The sequence below is a fragment of the Sitodiplosis mosellana genome, unplaced genomic scaffold (assembly GCF_009176505.1).
Source record: "Sitodiplosis mosellana isolate CC-2019 unplaced genomic scaffold, AAFC_SMos_1.0 Smas_scaffold_5, whole genome shotgun sequence".
NCBI lineage: Eukaryota > Metazoa > Arthropoda > Insecta > Diptera > Cecidomyiidae > Sitodiplosis > Sitodiplosis mosellana.
In genome coordinates this window covers 3,724,028-3,751,069 of record NW_022595248.1, presented here as the reverse complement: position 1 = coordinate 3,751,069, position 27,042 = coordinate 3,724,028, and the positions used below count along the sequence as shown (strand labels likewise).

General features: G+C 36.5%; 2 protein-coding genes across 2 annotated transcripts in view; one reads left to right on the top strand and one right to left on the bottom strand.

Moving 5' to 3' along the window:
• LOC129566888 (homeotic protein spalt-major-like) overlaps positions 1–12,521 on the top strand; it is a 29,949-nt gene extending 17,428 nt beyond the window's left edge. Inside the window, exons 2-7 of the mRNA XM_055443259.1 lie at positions 6,508–7,042; positions 7,190–8,793; positions 9,027–9,175; positions 10,925–11,551; positions 11,694–11,855; positions 11,992–12,521. Coding sequence (XP_055299234.1) covers positions 6,508–7,042; positions 7,190–8,793; positions 9,027–9,175; positions 10,925–11,551; positions 11,694–11,855; positions 11,992–12,165 — 3,251 coding nt within the window. The 3' untranslated portion in view covers positions 12,166–12,521. The remainder of the gene's footprint in view (positions 1–6,507; positions 7,043–7,189; positions 8,794–9,026; positions 9,176–10,924; positions 11,552–11,693; positions 11,856–11,991) is intronic.
• Positions 12,522–18,375: 5,854 nt separating this feature from the next.
• LOC129567007 (uncharacterized) lies at positions 18,376–18,887 on the bottom strand. The gene is made up of 3 exons (XM_055443456.1): positions 18,797–18,887; positions 18,643–18,732; positions 18,376–18,555 (listed from the first exon to the last, which is right to left on the bottom strand). The coding sequence occupies exons 1-3, from the start codon at positions 18,869–18,871 to the stop codon at positions 18,376–18,378; spliced, it is 345 nt and encodes a 114-aa protein (XP_055299431.1). The 5' UTR covers positions 18,872–18,887.
• Between the last annotated feature and the right edge of the window lie 8,155 nt (positions 18,888–27,042).

Sequence of the window (27,042 nt, the reverse complement as noted above, 5' to 3'; positions counted from 1 at the left end):
TTCCCAAGATTTTCTATGGCTACTGCTTCATTGAAAGACCTTATTTAATCACATTTTTTCGAATTTCTCACATTTTCGATGAATTTAATCACTCCCTCGGTTTTATTTAGTCTCATTTTAGTTATGTTTCAAAACGAAACTATTCATTGGTAAAAATTCCAAAATAATTCTTTTTTATTAGAATAAAAGAATTTTTTGTATTCAGAAACACAACGGGGCTTGTCATAGTCCAACTAGAAAATGTAAAGCATATATATTTTTTTTTGCTTTTATAGTTTGTTGACGCCACATTAAAAATATTAAAATAGATCCCACGAGATTGCATACCGGCCATTTTATATACGCGCATATGATGACATTATAATTTATTAACATTTTGTTTTCGTAATTCTTGTGTTCGTCCATAAATAATCATAAATGAATTGGATGCCTATTTAATAAGCATAATTAAACAGTTGGTCATCGGTATCAGCATTTGGGAATGACACACATTTTGTCTATCTATCTAACTCGCATTCTACATTATCACCTTGACCACTTCGGTTTGTGCGCACAAAGAATATATGATGATAGCTCATTTCTTTTCCCCTTTCGAGAGAAAATGATTCTTTTTATCTTCTTTTCGAGAGTGTATTTCATTCGATTTTCTTTTGTGCGAAAAGCAAATCATGATAAAAAGGTGTTGCAAATGGATTGGAATGCGATGACTAGCGAAAAGAGAGAGAGAGAGTGTGTGTATTGAAGACATTCTTGGCATATTTCAATAGGTATACTACAACAGAAACTAGAGTCAGTTTACGGATTGAGAATAAAAATGAGACTTGCGAGCGGGCGAGTGAGTGAACGAGCTCGAGCTTCGGTTGTGAGAGCGTTAGCGTCAAAAGGAACCAAAACAAGTAGTAGCGCAAATGTAAATGATGTGTCTATTTTATCGCACATCATAAATATTTCGTTAGTGGTTCGTGAACAATTTGCATACGATAGAGCATAAAGTTGCACTGGGACCTGGCCCTGCTGCTACCACCGCCGACAACGATGGCTCAGCGAGACAACGAGACCAAGCACACGACGATGGCGAACGAAACACGTAAATTTTTTTACATTTTATGTGAGTGTTTCGAGCCGAATGTCACATTGTGCTCGTCTTCTTCGCCTTTTTCCGTGCATACACACACACATACACACCGACCTCTCGTGAGGAGGAAAAAATGATTATAATTTTTAATTTCCATTATTGGCATTCCATATATTTTAATGATATTAGTGTTGATGGTCTCGACATTGGGCAAGGTTTTTTTTTCTCGTTTCGAATATCATACGCGGAATACAAATGTACGGATATGCTTTCCGTCTAATGTTCCACTATTTGAATACAAATAAGTGTGAGAGATCGCAATTATTCCAGTTTCGACCGAATAAAATGGAGAAAAAAAATATACACGTATACCGAAAAAAAACTCGCTCTCGATGCACAGAAGTAAAAAAATAATCATGGCCAAAATCTGCATTGCATCGCATGAGACAACAAACGGAATGGCATCGTAAATTGAGAGGCACAAACAAAACGAATATGTGCACAAAACAATTGCAGCATGCAATTTCAATTTCAGCGTATGTATGTTGTGTGCCGTGTCTCTGTGTGCAAAACCGAAACCTTAATGTAAATGTTATGGGCTTTATTTTATTCGCTTAGGTTTTTGGTTTCTTGTGTGTGTGTGCGACGCGCGTTCAGCCGCTTTGCTCTGGCTATGGCATGTGTGATGTGGTGCCTATAAAATCGATAATGTCCCATTAGTAACGACTAATCACATTTAATCGCACATAAGAACAAAATGTGCATTGTGCACCATCGCGTTTGGTGCGCGCGACACTCATTCGTTCGTACGTTGGCTGCCGTGAGTTGAATGCATTGCATCAGCTTCCAGTACCGAAAAACTCGACCGGCTGCACTTTATTTTTTATCCAAGCATATCAATAGAAGCTGCACGTATCGCATTCACTCTGACCAAAACACGAGACACAGAACAGACGCGTACCGTCGTATCGACCGCGATTAAATTATGCCTTTAAATTGCCGTTTATTGAGCAAATATTTTCCACCGAAATAGTGTTAATGCATTGTTAACGTCAATTTTATGATCGACATTTCAGCACTTCACACAATTTACAAATCTCAATATTCTTACACCCATTTCCATTTTTTTTTCGCATTCAACTATAATATTTTTCACTCTGACAATTATTGGACGTTTAACGGTTTTGTACAATGTCTTCATGACATTTAGATAAAAGCGAATGATACAGTTTAAGACTAACGAAAACGTTAAGCGATTTTTAAATGCATTTTCTTCCTTCTTCTGAAATTATGGTTTTATGTTAAGGTTCTACTTGAACTTATCGACTTTTGGATGAACAAAAAAATCAATCTTTTTAAGCCGGTATAAATGAACCAGAAAAGAATCTCTAGAAGAAACGCCGCAAAAAAAACTGGAATTTTTGAATGCTTGCATTTTATTGTTGAAAGAAACAAAAAATACATGGTTTTTTTTTATTATAATCTTGGTTATAATAAAACTAAAATATAATTATATTTTACTTGAATTCTCAGTCCATTCCTTCCGGCTATGCCGCATATAACCAATAAAAAGGTTATTGCATAATTATTACGTTCGCTTCTGAAGACACTGACGAAATGGAATTATTTCAAATTATTATATGGTCAATTTAAATCATTTTTGCCAATTAAAATGAACTCCATTGCAGCGAGAGTTGTTCCTTCACTTTGCGAAATCATGAACAATGGGTGTAATTGAAGTTTTAATCAAATCTTTGTGATTGCTTCACTTGTTTTATGGGCGAATTTAATTATTGGCCTTGATTAAACTCTTCCATAAAATGATATACTTTCAAATTAAAATCAAAATTGATGCTGAGCCAATTTTGGTCTAGATTACAATGACCATATGGAACTGCTATTCTTGCGACTCTATACAATTCTTAATTTGATGATTTGAAATCGTAACGAATTAATCGTTAAAATGTGATCTTTGATACAAATTCGGAAATAAAATTTCAAGGACTTTTTTCTGCTTAAATTTTGGGAATAGTTGGCGTTTGGTTGGTCAAAAATGGATGTCAGAGCGCGTTATAATGATAAACAATAAAGAGTAAACATGAGGTATTTTATAACTCGGTAACTCTTTGGCGCCACTTTTCCACATGCGGACATTGTGTGTGTGTGTGTCTGTGTTGAAACTGTGGATTTTATTGTTTGAAACGGCTCAATTTGGGAATAGCATTAAAAAGGCAGCAGTAACAACAGTGAATCATTTCAGCATCTTAAATAAACAGAGAATAGGCTGAGAGATTGAGTGAGTGGTGAACTCTGCAGGCCATTCATATTTCTTGTCGAACATTTTATGATTTAATTTTTTATGATTTTATAACTCATAAATTCAAAGCATTTGAATATGTACGGATGATTTTGGCCATGTGAAAGCAATAATCCAACGCTGGACGACGTTGTTTATTCAACGTGCGTCGCCGTGCATAGGAGAGCAACACACCGTGCGGCGACTGGGTCGTCATTAAATTGTTTCGTGTCAGTTTGCGTACGTAAATTTTTTTGTTCCGTTTCATTTTGTTTCAACATCTCTCTCTCTCTCTCTCTCTTACTCCCTCTCTCGCTGGCCCATTCTCTCCATACAATATATAATAAGCGATCTGAACTGGCGCATGTGCAATTAATATGCTTGCACTTATTTTAATTTTTATTTTCAAGTCAGGCATTTTAAAGTCATTAAAAGATCGTTGATTATCAGTGTGAATTTTTTTTTCTCTGTCGTTTTGTTTTTGATTCGTGCATTGATCAATGCGAGCCCATGGACTTGATACGATCGATGGATTGCTGGCCAAATTGATGACTTCATTTAATGATCAATATTTCTTACGAAACGATCGATTCCAAAACAAAGCACACATTCTGTTCTCCATGGCGCAGTTCCCATGCCATTAAAATTATTTAAAAAAAAAATTTACTAGCGATCACCGCTTGCCTTTCATTTTTCTTTTGATTACGCAAAAAAAAAATCGATGGAAACAAAGAGATAAAACTCAAAGCAGAAAAAAAGAGAATAAACAAAAATGAAAAATTAAAAATCGAAATTAAAATGAAATAAAAACATGAAAACAGAACTCGATTCTCGTTGTTGTTTTTTTTTCTCGTTCGAATATGAATTTTTATCATCGAACACATCGATACTGAAGCTCCGCCTTGTTTTCATGGGAATGATAACAATTTAGTTTTGTTTTCTGTTCACTTGCGCGCCCATGAACGAGATTCTTATGAATATTAAATCAAAATAATACGAAGAATTCATGCGTGGATCGAACATCAATAAAAATTCGCACAACAACAACAACGACGACGACAGCGACAGCAATAACGCTCCGCCCGAACGCTGTTCGCTCTCTGTTGCATGCAAACAGGATTCAAACGGCAGCGCAATGCTTTTTTTTCCTGCTGTTTTGTTCATCCAACTTCGTTTCATTGCATAAATTTAATATTTACAATTCATTGCGTTTTTCATTACTCTGTTGTTTTTCATCACAAACGAAGCAAAAAAAAATTCTTTTACATTCCTCATCATCGAAATAAATTCCGCGCGCACGCGAGAAAGAGAGAGGGAAAAAATGGATAGTTCAAGTGTCTGGCATGGTATAAAAATCGCCCGATCGGATGCATTTTATAAAGCATATTCACAATTGAAAAAATTTAATTTTATGCAACAAGAATTGCAAAAAAGAGGGAGAGAAAAACGTAAATTACACATTGTTTTCCAGTGCAAACTTTGCACATTTGCATGTGTTCATCATTATCGGATTGCATTCATATGGATTTAATGGTGCTTTTTTTTCCGCAGTGGCGGCTTCGTGTTTATATTGAAAATAAAAATACATGAAAAAAAATGTGCTGGAAGCAAAAGATAGTAGGAAAAAAAAACATCATGGCATCAGCAGAGAAAAATTGCCACAAGGAAAAATGCATCGTCAGAATTGAATAAAACAATGAAAATCTCCCATTGAACGTCATTAATATTTGTAGCGTTGTTGAGAGTGAGAGAGAGAGAGAGTGCGCGAGTGAAGCGATAAATGTGTTCTTTGCTAGATATGATGGTCGGTGCCGACCAATCTGCCGGCTCAATGCTTCTTCTTTTTTTCCACCATCCGCTTATAATTTAATTGAATAATATTGCGTCTGGATTTGCATATACACACAACGCATACCATGCCCAAGAGAATATGAGGATTCGTTTGCGATTTCCCAATCTCATCTATTTATGTCGCGCTCAGCAGAAGCCAAATGCAGACACGCGCCGCATAGCGATAGAGCGAGAAAGAGAGAAAGAGATGACGAATACATGTCTGGACATAAACCACTGCCGCCATATCGTTGCTCGACGCGTTTATATACATCAAAAACATAGAGCTGATAAAATACATATTTGCGGTCATGTTTGTTGGATTCTCCGGGATATGGTGAACACACCAAACCAAGCACCGATGATGCTATGCGCAAAAACGCAAATCCCCACAATCGAACCACGACGTTCCAAAACCAATTGGAACACATTTATTTCGCAAAAGATGCATTTCAGCCAATATAAATTCTGTCGATGCAGCCGCCGTAGCCACAACTCATCTACTAATATAATGATTGAAAGCCCGTGCAATGGCTAAATAAAAATGTTGACAATGATGAGAAATGTGCTGAAGGCGATGATTGAAAGGTCTTTGTTCAATGATTTTAATGCCATTTTTCTCTCGCTCTCTCTCGGTCTCTCTCGATCGTTTGGGCACCTCCTTGCAAAGTGCTTTCATTGTTATATGCATTCGATTACACATCGGTTTCAGCTATCTCGCTTGCTCTACTCCTTCTTTTGGTCTTTCTCTTCCTCTTGTTCTCTTACACTTACCCTGTCTCGCTCTTTCTCTTGTTCACTCAAGCTCTCGTTCTTACACTCTCCCGGTCGTTCGGTCAGTCAATTTAATTTATTTCTCTTGTTGATTTAATCTAAATTGAGTTTCGAGTCGAGGACATTCCACCAAAGAATTTACTACTCGCACTTCATTCATGCAAACAATTTTCCATTTTTCACACATATACACACACACACACACACACACACACACACATCAACGACCACTTTTACGACCATCCGAGGTGCTTGTGTATATTCACCTCGCTCACATGTGAATGTATGTGTACGCGCCATTCTCATTTATGCAATTGAAAACACGTTATGTATCGAATGTTGATAAAATGATTGATGTCACAACACTTTGATGATAGTTTCCATTGGGACGAGCTTACGTCAACAGTTCAATTTTTTATGAGATTGTGTCATTTTGCACAGCGTAGCCATCAACTAACGATGAAGAATGGTGCCATTTGCAAACTTTATTTTCATACTTGCTTTCGAAATTAATTGAATATTTTATTTCCAGATCAAAATTGCGACGAAGTGAAAGATGGTGGACAAGTGATTGAAAAATGCAGTGAATCAAATAAGGTTCTGCCAACCAGTGAAAATGGAGCCGAGAAGATGGAAATATGCCAAAACAGTGCCAAAAACGATGAAAATTTTAAAACAGATCAATCCGATGATTCTGCAAAGACAGATTCGGAAAGCATCGCACCGGAGAATGTCACATTCGATGCACTGGAAAATACAAAAGTCGCAATGGCACAATTCGCAGCGGCCGCTTTATCGAAAGGGACCAATGCAAATTCGGTTAAAGACTTGACAATGCTTCAGTCAGCTTTATTTACACTACAACATCAGCAAGTCTTTCAGATGCAACTGATTGAACAGTTACAATACCAGCTGGCCAAAAATAGCGTGAAAAGAGACAAAAAACATGTGACATTTTCGCAAGACGGTGAGAACAAAGATGAAAGTGAAAAAGTAAACAAGGATCTAGTTGATGCAGCTGAAGATGCAGTTGAGGATGATATTTTCATCAAAAATTCGGATGAACGGTAAGTTTATTGGACAAAAAATTCGATTATCGTAAATGCTTCAATATTTTTTTAGCAAATTTTTTTTTAGCCCGTAAAATGCTTTTTGTTTACCTCAATTTATATCCAAAATATTTGGGTTAACCCCTTTTCTCCACACAAAAATAGCTCTGACACTCCAAATAGCGACAAAACAAAAGAAATCAAAGTACAAGATGAAAAACGAGAATCAAAAGTCGAACCAAAATCCAATGAAAAAGAAAATTCCGGTCTTGAGTCATCACCAGCCGACTGTAACATTAGCTCAACGCTTGCTTCAAATATAATCACAAATCATGACTCAAGTCCACCGTCAAATGGGACCAATTCCCTGGAACTGTTGCAAAAGCGTGCCGAAGAAGTGTTGGATTCCGCATCACAAAGCTTTACAACGGGCAACCTAATCGATGAGCTTTCATACCGAACTGGTGCTTATTTCAATGATGGTCCATCGGATGATCCAGCACTAAAGCATCGTTGTCGTTTCTGTGGTAAAATTTTTGGCTCAGATTCAGCGTTGCAAATTCATTTGCGATCACACACCGGTGAACGACCATTCATTTGTCGTGTGTGTGGCAGTCGTTTTACAACCAAAGGCAATTTGAAGGTCCATTATCAGAGGCACACTGAAACAATGGAATTTGGCGATGACTTGAAAAAAGATCTTGGTGTTCTATACGATTTTCGAGCTCAAAGCAAGCAAATGAAATCAAAAGTATTGCCAGATAACTTGCTCGATGAAACGTTCGATTTAAGCCAAAAGAAGGAAGAAAAGGAAGATTTTTACAATGAATCAAATGAACCTAAATACTCTCCAGCATCGGAATCACCAAAAAGATTCGATGATGATGGCGGTCGTCATTTTTTGAATTTCGATCAAGAGTATTCGTCGTCGAAGAAGAAAGCTTGGGAAAAGTACATGGAAATTGTCGACACACCCAAAGCATATGAACTGCAACAGGACGAAGCCTATCGAGTTGATCCAAACAAATGCCCAATTTGTAATCGATTGTTGTCGTGTCGAAGTGCTTTGAGACAACACTATCGAACGCATACCGGAGAGAGACCATTTCGATGTCGACTGTGCACGCGGTCATTTACGACGAAAGGCAATCTAAAAACTCACATCGGCGTTCATAAGATCAATCCACTATTGAATCCAGTGCACAGTTGCACAATGTGTCACAAGAAATATTCAACAGCTCATGCAATGCAGCAACATACTAACACACATACTGGAGCTCCAATTGAAATGACCATCGATCAAATCAGAGCCGCAGAAGTTCGAGATTTTGTGTCACAAGATTCATTGAACGATCTGTTTGGGTCGAACTCATCGCTGGGCGATTTTAATGAAACGAGAGACAATTCAATGGATTTTGAAATGACACAACCGAAAAGCGATGCGGACCTTCAAAGCAAAATACCGTTAGTTGACTTGTCTGATTCAGAGAATTCAAAAAGTCGAGCAAAACGAATGTCACACGATTTTGAGAAAGAAATTGAAAAACTACGGAATAATTATTCAGGATCACCCGAACCAAAACGACGGTGCAGCGAAGCGGACAAACCAATTAAGAGTGAATCGACAAAAGAGAAAGGAATGGATTTCTTTACGAAATTTTCACCAATGTTTGGCTCAGCATCAGTTCCACTGTCATCGCCATCACTTCTCAGCGGTAATATCAACTCATTGCTGGCGTGCAATTCGTTTAGTCCCGGATTTTCGACAGGTAAGGAAATTTTTTTGATGAAATTTCATGAGCCGAACGAAAAAAAATTACTTTCAAACTACGATTTTTTCGCAGATTCTCTTTGATGATTAGATCAAAATAGCCGATAAACGTTTTCCTTTTCAAATTTTGATCTTTCTTCGAAAATAAGTGGATTTTATGCTAAAATTGCAATTGATTCTCCGGATTAAATCAAATCTTCATCGACTTTTCTCTCTTATTTCCTCACTTAGGTGTTCGCGGTAACACGACGTGCAATATATGTTTCAAGACGTTGGCGTGTCATTCAGCGCTTGAAATCCATTATCGTAGTCACACAAAGGAAAAGCCGTATGTGTGCCAATTGTGCAATCGAGGATTCTCAACCAAGGTAATACACCGAGTTTTGTTTATTCGAACATACTATTGTAATGAGTGAAAATCAAAACAAATCTGTGCCTTTTTTTTGCAATGGCTGTGGCATATTGTGCCACCAAGTGTGCAAAATTCCCCGTCTTAAGTGTGCAATGAATGCGTGACATTCTTTTTTCGCTGCTGTTGTTGTGCGTAGAAAATGAATTATTCCGACCAGACGAGCAACTGTTCAGCATCAGTGGCAGTGTGTATCGGCATCGGCATTAGCAACGAAGATTCGCTATAATATCGCACATGAAAAATCACGGCTCGTGAAGCACTTAAAATAAAATTTCATAAATTAATAATCTCGTCTAGTCGCTAGACTATGGCGATGTTTTTTTTCGCCTGTTGCTTTCTTTTTGTTGTTGCTGCTGAATTTGTTGTACATCTCAATGTTTTCAGAACATTCGTCAACGGATTTAATTGTGTCCCTTTAACGTTGTTCATTATTTCTTTCATTTTTCGTGCAGGCAACTCTCTCCCATACACACACAGACACACACACACACGATATTTTTCTGTCCCTTTTACACGATTCGTCTCTGTCGTTGCAATTAATGCGAATTGAAATTGATGTTATGGCGAAAATGCATCGCGCGTCATTCAATCACACTGGGGGGAAAAAAGAGAGAGGACGCTGAAAGTAAGCTAGAGTGAAAGCGATAGAGAAGAAAAGGGCAAGAGAGATAGAAAACTTGAGCACAAAGTGAAAAATCATCATCTTCATCGACGTGAACAACAAAGACCGTGAGAGACAAAATGTCTCATTCGTTTTAAGTTGCAAATAGATCATACAATTTATTGTTGTTTATTAAGTCTGTGAATAAGCGACAAATATGATGAGATGGCCGTGCATAAGCCGAACCGATTATAATGATGCCGTGCATCATAACACGAAGAAAGCGAGCGCGCAGTGTGCGCGAGCTCACACCGAAACATGATCGGGCATCGTGCCAGTGTCTTCACGTACACATCATATATGAAATGCGAGTCTAATAACGAAATAAAACGAATAATGTGTTATTACGCGAAGCACGACGAGTTTCTGTCTGCGATGTATCATAGCGTAAAATTCTTGGTTCTGTCGTCGGCGAATTTTGACATTGTTTTTTGAAATGTTTAATAAATTGCCTGTACACGCTCTTGCGCCCTGTCTACGCAGCAACAGCAGCAGCAACAGAAACAGCTTCGCCATACAGAGATGGTTGTCGCTTGTGCGACGTAATTCATCTTGAAAATGGCTGTGCCAAAACAAATGAGAAAGTGATTATAAAGCGGCCAACAATATTTTACAATTATTTTCTCTTCTTCGACGCTGCAGCGATGTCTGTTCGTTTGTTTTTATTTATGGCTTCGTTTGCTCCGATTCCATTTATTTTGTCCTGTCACATTTCATATTGAAAACGCACTCGCGACAATAGCCAATTTTGGCTTTCGGTTCGGATTGTTTGTTTTTTTTCTCTCTCTCTCTCTCTCTCTCTCTCTCTCAAAATTTGATGACTTTTTCCATCTGGTTGTTTCTTCGACTAGGGCAATCTCAAGCAACAATCGAAATGATTGCCATTGATTTATTCAATTTTAAGTTGTTCATTGCTTTCTTTTTTCCCCATGCAATTCTAAATGCGTCCAGGGAAATATGAAGCAGGTATGTTCTACTGGTTTATTAGGTGAATTAGTTTATTGTAAAGTTTTTGAATCCAGTCGTAACTCTTTGAAACATCCTCTAACCCGTCAGCATATGATGACTCACAAAATTCGCGATATGCCACAGCATATGTTCCGAAATTCCACACAATCACCATCATCGGATAGTAACAATTCGCTGTCAGTCTCCGCGACTTTTCAATCACAACAGCAGACCGAACAACAACCAGCTGAGACTGCACACAGTCTGGATGACACAGTAAATGAGGATCGCCAATTAAGAGCATCGTCGCACACAAATGACAATGATTTTGACAAGAATGCTAGCGCTGTCACAGCTGCTGATCAAAGCAATCCAACGTACTTATCGTCGGATGATTCAGGCTCAATGTCATCGCCCGCCCGAACGAACAACGGCGAAAGTGAAATTGGTGGTGGCGGCGTCGTCGATGACAACAACGAAATCAAGAGCGACACAATTTCAAGTGTAACCGTTAACATTCCATCGAAAACGACCGCAAAAAGTGAGGACGATTGTACCAAAGTAACGCCACGAAAGCCGCGAACAAAGGATAAAAATCGAGACTACTGCAAATTGTGCAACAAACATTTTGGGTCATTTTCAGCGCTTGAAACTCATATACGATCACATACTGGAGCCAAGCCCTTCACCTGCACCGTATGCGAAAAATCATTCTCGACCAAAGGCAATTTGAAGGTAAATTGATTAACTCTAGGAAGCAGTTTTAGCTTTAACATTTTTGAACATGCTCAATTTGCCTTATCGAGGTGAATTTCGGCGCATCCGCCAAGATTTGAATTAATCTTTTTTTTTTCAATTTTATGCTCATTTTGACTAGGTTCACATGCAGGCACATTCCTGGCCAAACGAACCCAATCGCAACAATCGCATATCGCTTGATTTGTCAAATCATTTTCCACCAATGAGTCCGTACGGTTTACACCGGCCGACCGAACTATTCAACCCATTCATTGCAAACGCTGCCGCTATACAGCAAAAGGTAAGTCTCGACACCTTTTTTTTCGTTGTCATTCTAATTTTAAAGCTGTTTCGACGCTCGTCATCATCATAAAATGAGATGTTTGTAAATGTTTTTGTTCTGCTTTTTTTTCTTCGCTTCATTTTTTTTTTCCTAGTTACATGAAGCCAATTTGTATCAAAAATATGCATCAAACATGCGAGAATTTACAGCCGACATTCTGAAAAACAATGACGAACAATCGTTACACCGAAATTTATTTGGGCTAGCACATTTACCATTTCAAATGTTTAACGACCATATCGATCACGGTTCGATGAAAAACAAATAGATTTTTTCGATCTTCAGTGACAAAATATCAATCGACGGACATTTTTTTTTTCCGCGATCATAATCATATTGTTGCATTTTCACAATCAAACCCTGATTTTTTGTTTGATTTCACACACTCACACACGGTATGAACATCAGAAAAAACAATATCAAGGACATGTCACAGGAATCAAGTACAACAAACTACAACTTAAGAACCAACTCTATATCACATTCATATTTAAATTAGCTGCTAACGATACCTTTTAAGTAAGTGTTTAAGTGTGAACAAAAACCAGAAATATGAAGAGAAAACAAAATAAAGGGAAAACCAACACGGAGAATTTAAACAACATGGAAAAATTGGAAAAAAAAGTGAGACTTTTTTCTTTTGACTTGATTTTATTAATGGGGAATTAATTCACTTGTTGCAATGGATAAACGACAAAATGTTGTCAAAACATAGGTAAGCTGCATATTTTTCAGTTTTTTTGGCAAAAAAAAAGAGAAATTAACAGACAGGCGATGTCTGCCCATTCAAAAACGATTTTTTTCCACTGGAATATATTTTTCGCCATTTTTTCATGAATTTTCTTATTTTTTGCTCTTTTTGTTTTATCTGAATGAAACATTACGAAAAAAATTCGTACAATAATAAAATGTGCAACGTAGTTTGAAAGCATCAAGCATCATCTTTTGTTCCTTTTTGCCGTATCTTTTAACGCATGTTCAAAGGCAATCACAGCATTTCATGTTTTCGATTTCGAGACTTCCATTTGGCATTTACAAAAGCAAAGATTAAAGAATAATTTTTTGTATCGCGCGACAGTCAAAACATGAAACAAAGATAATAATGGGATCAATGCTCGGTTTCGCCGAATGAAGAAATTTATTTCCTCAATAAAGGAAAACTCCAAAGGAAAATTGACAAAAAACGATCTTGTGAAATGAAGAATCAAACGGTTGGGAAAGAGACATCACCGGAGGAAATCTGTTGAATAAATGAATTACATTTCAGAATTGAAAGCGACAAGAGGAATGAAACATGATGTGTGTTTTGTGAAAGAAACAGAAATGTTCTCTTAAAAAATTTGTGTTTTCGATGTGGTATTTCCGTGTTCCATACATTGAAATGTTCCAGTTGTTGGTGGAGAGTGTGTGAAAACCGGGCAACACAAAAATTTGCATATTTGTTTGACGATCAGTAAAGAATTTATCATATCAATGGGATGAAAAATGCGGAGATTAAACGTCTGTAATTGCCAGACACAAATGAAAAATATGCGTAAAATGGAGAAAGAGAAAAAAAGTGCACACAACCGATTCCACAGAGCGTGTGTGTGACACATGGAACGAAAAATGCGATGCGAATTTATAAATCTTTTAATAACTCTGTCTGCAAAAACACAAGTGGCACTCGTGGCATGTGTCAAAGAATGAAAACGCGGTGACAATGGTGGCAATGAGTAACCGTAAATCGACGACGACGACGACGAAGACGAAACACAACAACCGAACGAGAGAAAAAAAAGTATCACCAAAATAGCGAATGTGTTTGGTGCGTACAAAACGTGCCTCGTGCAATGCAAATAAATAATAATATAGGTGAACGTCTTCTAAATGATCTTCAAACGGGCAAACAAACATAGACCTCTACACACTAGTTGAAATTGATTGCCATTTCTACATACACGCACCGAACCTCACACAGTATGTACCAGAAAACCACTGAACAAAAATGGGGAAAAAATCGAGTCGATTGTCGATGTTGTCGTACTTCAGACGCATTTTTCTTTCGCTTCTATTGACTTTTTCACTTCACATCACACTGCTTTCGACTAGTTTTCGGCGAATACAAACGCTTTGAGCAAGTGTACGACATATTAAAATTAATTTACGAACACGGGCTCCTTTGTCTGGCCAATTTAATTAAAATTTTGACTTGGATGTGCTCGTTTTTTCATGCAAAAAAATGTATCATATTTTATAATATTGTCTCGCGAAGCAAATGCAATTCACTTGAGCAATGTTTGTTTGTGTGTGTGTGGTGAGTTATCGTTTTTCCGGCCTAAATACACACAGCAAAGAACCAGCCGCTCGATTCCGCATGCATCAAATAATTTATAATTGTGACATGTTCTAAGTAAATATTGGTTGCGCCAAGTAAAATGCGCCAATTTTTGCCAACCGTTTTTTTTTTCGTTTTATTATAATTTGTTGTCATCATGTTGTGGTTTTTATTTTCATAATATATGATGCATTCAACACAGGGGCCTTTGTTCTGCATTCATTTCACTGTTACTGCTGTACTCGTTGTTGTTGTCGCCTGTTTCATTCAATATTGTCGAGCAAGTTTTTCATTGCTCGAATTTTCCGATCTGTCATTTGTGGGCCTTGTTTTGACGTCATCATAGCAACAGAAAGATCGAATGAAAAAAGAGCACCGCACCGAACCAGAAGTGTTTTCGAATATTTGTGGCAAAATTTACGACTGCAGACAATTGAAACGGGGCAGAAAGGTTTTTAGCATTTCGATTTATTACACGACATCAAATGATATAAAAGACATTTGCATTCATGGTCTGGTTTTTTTCTCTTCTTCTTCTATTTTTGCTCGACAATTTTCACATGAAAATGACGAACAAAACATTCCGTTGGTCTATATACCGTCGTCGATGGCATTGCACATACGATTGTAAATTGAAAAACCTTTGACATTTACAATGGCTTTTGGCAAACGCTATGATTTTTGTTCCGAAAAAAAAATTATTCAAGGTACAAAAGTCGGGCGAATTAATTTGTTTGGGTAAAAAAAAAATGCTTGGCAAATACTTTGAATTGAAAAAAAAAAAAGTTTTGGAGATGCCGAGCATTGATCTCGGTACCTCTCACATGCTAAGCGAGCGCTCTACCATTTGAGCTACATCCCCGATGAATGTAGCGTGTCCCTTATCATTCGCACTCCTCAATGACATAGTGCTTTGTTTATTTAATAGTTTCAATATGGATCGAAGTGAAAGGAGCAATTATTGAACTAGTTTTTGGTGATTTTATCGAATGAAAGGGCAGCAAAACCACCGTTTATTCGTCGGGGATGTAGCTCAAATGGTAGAGCGCTCGCTTAGCATGTGAGAGGTACCGAGATCAATGCTCGGCATCTCCAATCATCTGTTTTAAAAATCCTCCAACAATAATGTTTTTTTTACGAAGAAAAAAATCGAAAAAATTTCTCACGCCACGGACGTGTTGATCGATATCACCGTAAATATTCGTGGTCACCGCTGAATTGTTTTTGGCATCGAAATGCAAATATAACGTTAAGCTTGTAAAACTTTCGCATCGAGAATGTGCGTTAAACGGGCAGAATTGATGTGCGGTTTCCGTTCGGCAGTAGAGTCAATTCAACAATCTCATACATCTTTATTATAGACATTCTCACAGCCGACGACACAAAAGTCATAGCGTTTTCTCTGTTTAACGCATACACACCACCAGTCGACAAAATTATGAAAGAAAAGAACAACAAGCGAAAGAATTTATCGCAGCGATAATGTGAAGCAAGAGAAAAAACACACACCGTCAACCGCACATATCTAATTATAATTAATCAATTAGTCAGTGAATTCACGGAATGAGTGAGGAGCGTGTATAGGTATGCCGTGGTACGGAAGAGCCGAAATAAATGCGACCGAAATATATACAAATATTATTAGTTTTTATTTATGAGTCTATGAGATGATGCAGACTACAGCCATTCACCACGTGTGAATATGATAGCAGTGATGATATGTTTCTATATTTATAATATTTGTTTTCTCTCTCCCATCAGAAAAAAACAAAATGTGTGTGTTATTTATTTTCCGTGATTGTTTACAGTTTCCAAAATGTGTGTGTGTATATCAGAAACATATTTTTTACACTTTGCAGCAGCAGCAGCAGTAGCAAGATTTGTTTGCATTGTGGGCCTGTAAAAATGAGTGATTTATACATGCGCGCAATGAACATGAGCACAGTTTTTTTCTGGTCGATTTGAATCCCATTTATTATCATCAAATAATTTGAACGCTGAAGCGCACTTTGATATTTGTGTTTGGTTTGCGTCACAAAATCGAACCAAAGAAAAATTTCGTGCTGTGCGTCACGGTTACCATATGAGAGAGAAGGACCCAGCTTGTGACCGAGTAACAATACATGTGGTAATGAATTACGATCACATAAATTATGCAGAATATTCGGCCAAATGGTCAATTACATAAATTGGGAACAGATTGACGCGTATTTCATTAAATTTAAGATAAAAATCGATTAAATTGGGGCGAAACGACTTTTTGTTTCAAGATTTGTTTTTCGTTTTCGATCTATAATCCGAATAATTAATTATTCAGGCAATGACATTCAAGTATTTCCTGTACGGTCATCATTCCCAGGCATTTCTTTGCCGCGTTGGTGACGAACAATTTGATTGCCTTGTTTCACACACGATTTTTGGTAGCTAGATATGATCAACATGTGCCGATCGATTCTGACGCAAAATCCATTTTCAATTAATAAATTTAATTTTTATTCTGAGACACCACTCTCTTTCTCACTCTGTTTTTTTCCCTTTTCGCTCGCTATATGTATGTCTCATACCGCTGATTCATCTCTGGACTGGCCGATTGGCTTTGCTGTTGCTACCAATGTTGCTGTGTGTAAGTGCCATTGCATATGTAAAAATTTATCGGTTCGTTTGTATCAAAAATTTTGGCGCCAAGATACCGCATCGCAACCATATACAATGTTCCGTACTGTTTGGCGATGTGCAATTTGAGCGCTTGCACACACAAACTGCACTAGACATTGGTAAATATGGCATAAAATAAAACCAACTATTTGCCCATATTGATTCGTCGCAAATGTTCTGGTTCTCGTGTTCTCTTTTTTTTTGTCTCTTGCGCTTGTTTTTCATTTCCATCTGGAGAGTGAGCATCAGCGGCTCAATTTTTCTCACATGGCTCTCGCCAGCAGCAGCCGCAACAGTAACACAACCGAAAGAAGGAAAAAAATTATCGCGCGTCACGATTCTTTTCTTTTTTACATCGAGATATACACACACATTGTGGCTGAAGCTTGAAATTTGTGAGCAATTTCCCGATGCGATGGTTTCAAATTTGAGAGAGAGAGAGAGAGAGAGAGAGAGAGAGAGAGAGTGAAACGAAAAAAAAAACACGAAGAGCGCGAGCACATCGAAACAAATTAAACGAATATGTGGCGAATAATAAGCGAATTGTGAAAAATTTGTGTGCACTTCGCAAACCGAACACGGATACAAGACAAGAACAATATCGAACATTGGTTTTGCGAGTGCAATGAGCAAAGAGAGAGAAAGGAAGCATATACAACACTCGCGTGTACACTTCGAAAATGAATTAAAGAAAATGCCCACGAAAAAAAAGCAGATCGCATAATTAAAGAGATGCCAGTTTTTCGAACATTTCTACGAATTAAATTCACTCGTGGCCGTTGTTTTTTTCTGCTTCAAATTCTGGCTCTCTCTCTCACTCTCCATCACACTAGTTCACAATTCGAGAGCTGGAATGTTAAACTGTACAGTTTTTCTTAATACGAACAATTCAGTTTTGCGGCTCCGAGTTAATTAACGCTATTCCGATGAAAATTTCCAACATTCTTTCATTTTCTGCGGTATTCCATTTTGCGGCATTCAAGGAAATGAAATTCATAAAAGAAACTTCGAATTTCATTAGATTTCAACGTTAAATAGAAGGAATGATGACATAATAATAACCATACATATGTCAATTTGTTATTTCATCCTCGAAAATTCAAACGGCCTATACCATAACGAAACCAACAATTGAGAAACCAAAATAAAAAGAACAAAGGAATAGAGTAACTTTAACTTAGATTTTACACACAACTTCAACAATTACTATCTATTTTTGGTGATTGATTTCATTCATATGTAAGGAAAAATATGTTTAGCAAACGGTAAAGCTAACGAATTGTGATTAGGTGTCTTATTATATCTTGCTGCAATAATAGAATTTAACGTGACAAATCAATACAATTTCAAGTGTCCGACTTTATGGTGAATTGCCCAGGGAGCTCCATTTATACTTCAATACTGTTGAGAATCATCAACAACGAATACACTTTTCGGCTCAACTGGAAAGATAGATTTAAAAGTAATTGATCAGTTGCCATTCGACTGCTTTAATCTGATCTTGCATTATATAAATGAAAATATGCTTGCCAGTTTTATGGTTTCGTAATTGAGTTCTTCAAATGGTCCAATTGTGAAAGTGGCTTCATTTTGAAATCGAATCATCATATGCATCAAGTCCTTTTGATCATCAATCGGCAAGAGATACCATTTGAAATCGTACAATGCCCGGAGTATGCGTTCATTCTGTGCGATCATTAAGAATAGAGTAAGTTTTCATCAATCCAACTGTTTAAATTTAATCTTTCATAATAAGATTTTCAAAATAGTTACCCTGTCAATGACATTTTGACCGGTGATGTATGTCACAGCCATTTCAATATACTCACAAACCGCTAATCCATAGCCAGCTGGATATCTCATCTATCAAAATAATCAGATTAATTAAATTTAATGCAAAAGAATGAAGTCAAATTTTTTTTTATACCATTTTTTGGCAATAAATTGACAAAGCTATTGACATGTTCAATGAAGGAGGTACTAGAAAGTGTCGTATGTACATGATATCAGCAACAAAGTTTATAAATCTACACCAACAAATGACAATATTACCACAGTCATTGTTATGATGTATCCTTTTAACAACCCATTTATGCTCTCATCACAAATGCGATTGTATTCAGACGGTTGTCGATCGTCCCGATAAATGTGTTTGCCAGACACGTTGAGCAATTTATTCCATTGTTTTATCTTGAATACCACTTCAAAATATCCTGAATACAACTTTAGAAATGTAAATGGAAAGAATTTTGAAAACGAAAGTTCGTGTGACATGGGCAAATTTCATAAGAAAATATATCATGAAAATATTTATTGCTTACCAAATTAGTAACACCGAAAATGCAGGACGTTGACAAACACTGAAGAAATTTGTGTGATAATAAACGGTGTACATCATTAAACTGTAGTGAATAACTGCAATAACACTCGGCACGTATCCAAGCGGTCCGATTTTTAAGCTACCATATAAATCAATTTGTGTCGATGCCGCCAAATAAATCGGTTAAAACTGTAAAATGCGTTCCTTTTTTGTTCAGGAGTTTTGGATTTCCATGCAACTTTGATTCGATTGATCAAACCGGAGAAAATTTGAATTATTTTCCATTTGTTGATCATTTTCAAAATACTGTTGTCTTCGAAGCTGATTCAATTAAGTCAAATACAGAGTCAAAGTTTGTCGCACGACAATTTTCAAATATTTCGTTAGATCCGTAAAAATGAACTCAAATATTTGGTATGATTTCGAAAGTGAATGTTATGTTAGTTTTCCCAAATAAAAATTAAAAAAATAAAATATTGACTGTTTTTAAATGTTTGCTATGAATGTCATTTTCAGAGCGTAAAGTTTGACAGATACCATTGCTGATGTTAGGGTGTGTTCAATATCGGTATTGAACAATGAAATGTACTAAACACGTGATTGTGAAATTATGAGTTGTGTGAAAAAATTCACTTTCTATCGAAAATGTGGGAATTAATGTCCACAAAGAGACAAAAGAATGATTTGCCATTTATTATTTTTTACTAGTGTTTTCAAAACAAAGTTGCATTACTTGAAATTGGTCGTGCCATGTAAACTCGATGATGACAATTTTCTCACTCTTATGTTTTAGGCATTTTGCATGCAAAATAACTCGACTGTTGAAATAACTCTGATTTCTTTTCTGAATTGAGTTTATGAATGAAAAAGTGATTTTGAATAAAATTGTATAAACAATAAATAAAATCTTCATCAGAACCATATGATAAGATATTTGTATCACCAACAACAGATGGCGACATTGAAAACATTCAATTTAGTACATCTGTCAAAAAGCACGAAAAGGTTTCAGGTTCTTTTGCAAAAACTCAAACCCAAAAATGGGTTAATTAGGAACGTATGGCATTTTCTCCCAGTAATAATGGGAACCGATATTTCAACTGCTCTACTGCAGAAATCAAATGCGCATTTTCTAATTGGATTAGTGAAGAATAATAATTGAGGGTACAATGAGAACTCTTAGCATTGGCTTTCCGAAGAATTTTTGAAAATATTGAAGCTAAACTGATTTCAATCAAGGCTAATGGGTCTCGATTGGCCAATAAATTAAGTTAACCGCAATTATTTAGTAAATGAAATTTAAATCGTCATTTGATTTCAAGAACAATCGAGTAAACATTGATTGACTTACTTTGCCTTACTGGTCAATCAATGGAAAACATTAGCCTTGACTACATAAAATCAGTTTAATTTCAATTCTTTTTTTTAGTCCTCTAGCGAAACCACTACACACAGGGAAGAATAATTCGGATTTTTGGTACAACGGATTTTTTTCATAAAAAAAAACCAAAATTAAGATATCTTAAACAAAATTTATTATCCTCCATACAAATTTTGCCTGAAAAAAAATTATTTGTTCAAGATGTCTTAGTTTTGGTTTATTTTTACGAGAAAAAAAAATCCATTGTACCAAAAATCTGAACCATTCTTCCCTGTAATGGAATAAAGTTTTCTAATTGTATCCCTAATTAATCTTCATTAATCCAGTCAGCAAATGCGCATTTGATTTCTGCAGCAGAGTTATTCAAATGTCGGTTGTCATTAGTACGGGGAGAAAATGCAATACGTTTTCAATTAAGTTATTGAAACAAATGTGTGAGAAAAAATGAATAGCGAGAAACTACACGAGACGAGCTAAGTAAGCGATACTCTTAATCTGTTTGCATTTTAAGCGGACATTCCACCAGTGTGACGCTTTTTTTTCTTCATTCAAATCAATTTCTATGCATATATACTATAGTATCTTATCAATAGTATCTTATCAGTATCTGTTTACTCTGTTCGATATGCTTGCGCACTTATCAATTTTGTCAAGTCACTTTGATTCCAATAATTTCAAATTGAATTCTGTAATTTGTCTTCATTTCTTTGTCTTCTCTTTCTTTATTTTGCTCTTACTCTCTCTCTCTCTCTCTCTCTCTCTCTTTTTCTCTCTTTCTCACTCACTCGTACTCAAATTCTCGCTTTTTGGCTTTTTTTTTACCCAATTCATCATCTTGCTAACGACGACGCAAACTTCTCGCATCTGGATAAAATAACTATTGTATCTAAATGGTACAATTCAAAAAATTAATTGTTAACGGTACACGAGAGCGCGACTAACGATTCAACGCTCACGATGTAGTCTCATTCTAGGCCGTTTCAAGTGTTCTAGTTCTTCGATTCCATCACCTTGATTTGCTCATTTACATGAATTAATTTAAATATTTGATTTGCACATTCAACTAACAAATGTGTTCGATGATATGCCTAATATGTCTGTCTATATATAGATATATATATATTTTATACTAAGTTTATGCGATTTTTTTTTATTTTTTGCTATTTTTGATATTTATCATCATTTATAAAAATCATTAAGGCGTTGATTTGTGATTGATGAATATTGCGAAATGTTGATCTTCTTCGCACACGTGTTAACATTAACATCTTCATGTTAATCCCAAAATTTGTATGGAAATTGCAAAATTTTGCGATAGCATGACAACATCGTGCCCGAATATAGTATGGCTAACGATTTGAAATAAAGTTAGAGGCAATATATGATGTATTTTTGTCATTCTTCCGTTGTTCAGTTGCTAAACGAATTTTTTGTGTGTCAATGGTTCAAATGTGCCGAAGACAACATTGAATAGAAATAGAGGATTGAGGTCATTTTTAATTCTTCAGTGGTTTAAAGTGCATTGAGGTGTTACAAATTGGATTAAAATCCATTTACTGTTGGATTATAATGCATTGCGTCGCTGGAGCGTGCTGCAGTCGTTGGTGATTAGGAGCGAAAGTGTGGGAAAAATTTGGAGAATGAAATATTGGTTCATGCCATTGCTCACGAACTGCTTTCGTTCTGAATTTATTGATTTGGGCCTTTTAATTTGAATATTAAATGTGGTAATCGAGTTCATTCGTTGTTGGAGGTCGTCAATATTGCGACTGAGTCTAGGCTCATAAGCTGCAGTTATCTCTTGTTTTGGAAGGCCAAGAATCGGAAAAAAAAACTTTCGAACTGTCTTCTCAACTCTTAAAACACTTTGGTTTACCATTGACTGCAACTCACATTCCAGCTAGATACGAAAACCGGCCGGTGAGATTCTTGAAAATTGATAAAAACAATCACATGATTCAAGGTAAGCTAATATCTATGGAATAGTAAGAAAATTCCGAGAAAAAAAATTGTTATTAATAATTTGTACGATTGAAGCGATATCGAGATGGAACGACTGAATTTATGCGTTTGTATCATATTTCTCTGTGTATTTAGCTGTTACGAGCATATTTGTCTGGAACCTATGAAAAACAGCTCGATGTTTGTATGGAAAATATCAAAATTCGCATCGGAATGAACTGTCTAGCGCACTGAGAATACTTAAAAAAACGAACCAGAGTACACGAGTTCACTTATATTTATGGGCAATTCATAGATGATGGAAATTCTATAAACCAATAAATATGACCATTTTAAAACGCATTTACAAAATATACTAGCATCTCGAGGATTTGCGCTGTCTCAACTCGTTTGGATGAATTCAACTGGATTTAAAGCGAAATTCATAAATTTGTCACACAAAAATATCGCGTTTTTGGTATTTTCCATTTGCATAAATTCATATTCGCTTTGTTCATTTAAATAACAGCAACAACAACGATAACGAAAATTATCATCTAATTCAAGCCATATTTTATGCATTTTCGTTGGATCGTCGTGTTTCATCTCGTTGTCATTTCATCTATATCCGTCATTGACGAACGAAAACATGCAATTCAATAGAATGGCCAATTCGTTAGTGTGACCGCACGCGCACTCATACACACAAAATTATCGATGAAACGCGAAAAAGAAGAAGGCTGAAAATGTTATTGAATTGAGTGCCAATTTATTGGAAGCAGCATTTCAGAAACGCGCGTGTGCGCACGGCATATTCGTTATCAGTATGAATAAATATGAGGAAATGTATGGCAATAATAAAATATATTTAAATTGCCGGACGCAAAGAGTCCATCGCATCGTCAGTAGTGTGGCCGGGACCGACACAAAGACAATGATTGAATTAAATTTTTTTTCATGTGCAATGGCAAAAGTGTTAACGCGAGTGAACGCGCGCGCACAAACAAGAACAACTCGAGCACATCGCAATCCAATTTCAATGGCACCACCATATACCGAACTAAATACATCAATGCGACACTCAAATTGCCAAAGAATCAGAAATTCTGATTCAGAATACAACACATGCGACAAAGAATATGAATATAAAAAGCCGAAACTCAAGTGCCGCTGTCGCTCTCGTACTCTAAAAGAAAAACCAAGACCAAGAGAATTCTTGAATGAAATGCGACATAATTTTTGCGAATCGTACGATTAAGCGAAAAAGAGACACGGGCAAGCAAAACGGCTGCATTGACTTTGCACTGATTGGCGTGTTCACCGTTCGTATCCATCGTTGCTGTTCTCTCTATCTTTCACTCTCTTTCTCTGCCTCTTGCGTCCGCGAATCACTTCTGTCTCCGTGCATGGCATTAAATGTAAAATGTTCACGAGAACCGATAATAACAATTCAAGTGTGCGCGATGAAACACAACATTAAACATTCTATAAATGTATTTTTCGGATTTTATAAGGTGATAATTATTTTTATACTTATATTGATATTTATCGGTTAAGCGAAATGAACCGAGTGAGCGAGCAAACGAAGTTTGAGTGCGCTCGAACAGACGAACAAAGACACAACACGGTGAAAAATTGACAGCAGAGGAAAAAAGCATATTAAAATTATTATAAGCGTTCATCATAAAGTATTCGCCCGTTTGTCGTACCGGTTAAATGTGCTCAATAATTTTTTTCGTCCGTTTCGTTTCCAATTTTCGTTCAGTCCATTATTCGGTCTTTCGTCTCCGGCGTGGAATTTTCGCGATTTTTGCTTGTGTCGTCGCACCATATCATTGCTGGCACTGAAGTGCAGCTAGTCTGATAAACCAGCTTTTTCAAGTGCATGTCTTGTGAACGCGCGCGCATACACGCCTGAGCCCAGCCAATGCAAATCACACATTCAACATCAAAACCAGAGAGAGAGAATATTTTAACAAGGAAACATGTTCACGCAACAGCACAAAAATGGGTGGAATGTCAAATGCAAAATCAATATTCCCATTGTATACCATTCGCGAAATCGAATACACGCATTTAGATACCAACCACTCTTATTAACGAAATGATTAAATTACTTTGTAGCAAATAATCATAAATTTGCTATTTCTACTTTCTACTCTTGAATGACTCTTTTCGCTCGTTCCACACGTAGTTCTTATCTCCTTATCTCTTGTCTATTTTGGTTGAGATTGTTGTAAATCATCACGAAAGAGACTCGTTTTGAATTCGATGCTTCGGAAGAGAGAATTCAATGTGTTGTATTGAAAAAAAATCTTCCCTAGTAGTACCGGGTTGGTACCGGAGCATAGCTAAAAATAAAATAAAACCATCCCCCTGTGTGTGGGCTCGCGCCAAACAGTGTGTGCACTTCAATTGAAACGAATGTCAAGTAATTCATCAAATCAAGCATCTACTTGAACATTTCTTTCTCACTGCCTTCAATTTAACCGCAATTTATTTACGTTGGATATGGGCCCGCAAATGTATTCATACTTATGTTAAATTCATTGGAGCACTCGACGAATTTCTCCGGCCGAAATAATTCATTCATCTTGTGCGATTCGAATTTCCGAGAGAGAGAGAGAGAGAGAGAGAGAGCGTGCGAGTGAGAGAGATCGAATGAATAAGAGGCCGAAATAAATCAAACGTAAACACTCAAAAGGACGATGATCAAAAAAGAAAATGTTATGAAATTGTAAAAAAAAAAAGTGGAAATTAATGAACCGCAACGTCATCAATAGCAATGAAAATGGAACGCGTGTGCGACATTGAGTGGTTGCGGTCAATGTGTTAGCGATGATGTGTCAGTGGTAACACGCTCAGAATTTGCGGATATTTTGAATAATAATCAATGGGCGAGAGAGGTTTTCTATGGAAATGATTTCTCGACACAAATTGCGTTAGGTACTTACACTTGATCTTGGTACATTTGGCTTAATATAGCAAATACTCGTTTGAAATTTCCTGCATTCGGTTCCATTTTTGCAATGACGTATAAATAATTTATTAATGAAGCATTTTCCTTTGCAATTTGCAGAACCACGACTGGATACAGTGGGACTGAATAAAACTACCGGTAGTTTTGGAGAAAACGACTGTTTTCTCTTCTACGGAAGAAGGTTTCAACTTAAAATTTTCGTGTTTCTAACCAAGACTATGCTTAGACCAAAGCCAATCCATTTTGATGAACAACAACGCAAGCAGCACATTCAAAGTTTGTCTGAAAATCTTCAATTGTTGCCATTATTTTGGGTTCGATTGGTCCAACATAAATGTTTACGGTTATGTTTATGATAATCATTTCAATATGGCAGCTTGGAATTGTGTGCATTTCGTTGATGCTCTGCACAAAAAAATTGAATGAATTTGAACCAAGGCGCACAAACGCATCGCATAAAATTTATTGAACAAAGCAAATGGGAAATAATACACACACAAATCCAATTTTCTACATGAATTCCTTCCAATGGTGCCTAATGCACTAATAATAATATGTGTAATTCAGATTCGATACATTCAGTCAAACATTATAGCGGATCAGCAACATCAGCAGTAGCGCCAACAACGACACACACACACACACACTGAACACACACACACCGAACACGGCGTAAACGGTAGTCAATGTAAAAGAAACGAAATAAAAATTATTGTGACATCTGTGACCTTATAATCTTCTTGTTAATATAATTCCTCCTCTGGGCTGGAATTCTAAGTCATTCCACCAAAATCGTTCGGAATTATTTTTTTCGTACATAAGACCATATTGGAGTGAAAGAGAGAGTTTTCACTATTTTTCAGCGTCCCACCGCAATTATTTCTCACACAATCCACTCTTCCTTGAGTTATCGGAATAATTCCGGTGGAACGCTGAGAAATAGTGGAATCTCTCTCTTTCACACTCAATATTATAGCGACTTCTATTATTAAAATAGCTTGTAGTGAATGCATATATAGCATTTCCCTGTAGTTGCGATATTTCCTAATAAATTCTCTTGTAGTACTGACACATTCATGTTTGACACTTGTTAACTACATACCACAGGGAAATTTAATAGGTAACATCGAAACTATAGTGAAATGCTATGAATGCGTTTTCTACAAGCTATTTTAATAATAGATGTCGCTATAATATTGAGTGTGTTCACTCCAATATGGTCTTATGTACGAAAAAAATAATTCCGAACGATTTCGGTGGAATTCTTAGAATTCCAGCCCTGTTTTCTTTGATTTTTATGGCTAGCACTTTTCTAACTTCTTTTCGATTTAGACGTACGTGTTTTAAGCGCATGCAAACTTGGAAATTCGATATACATACATTTTATGTTTGAGACCTCTGTGTGCGACCAATGTCATGTTCACTGTGATTAATCTCACTCACTCAAATTACCATAATTCTCGTTCACAGCGAACGAACGCGCGCTCACACAGAACTCATCGATTTTCGATCAATTAGTTGATTTGTGAATGGAACCCCGAAAGAAGTTAT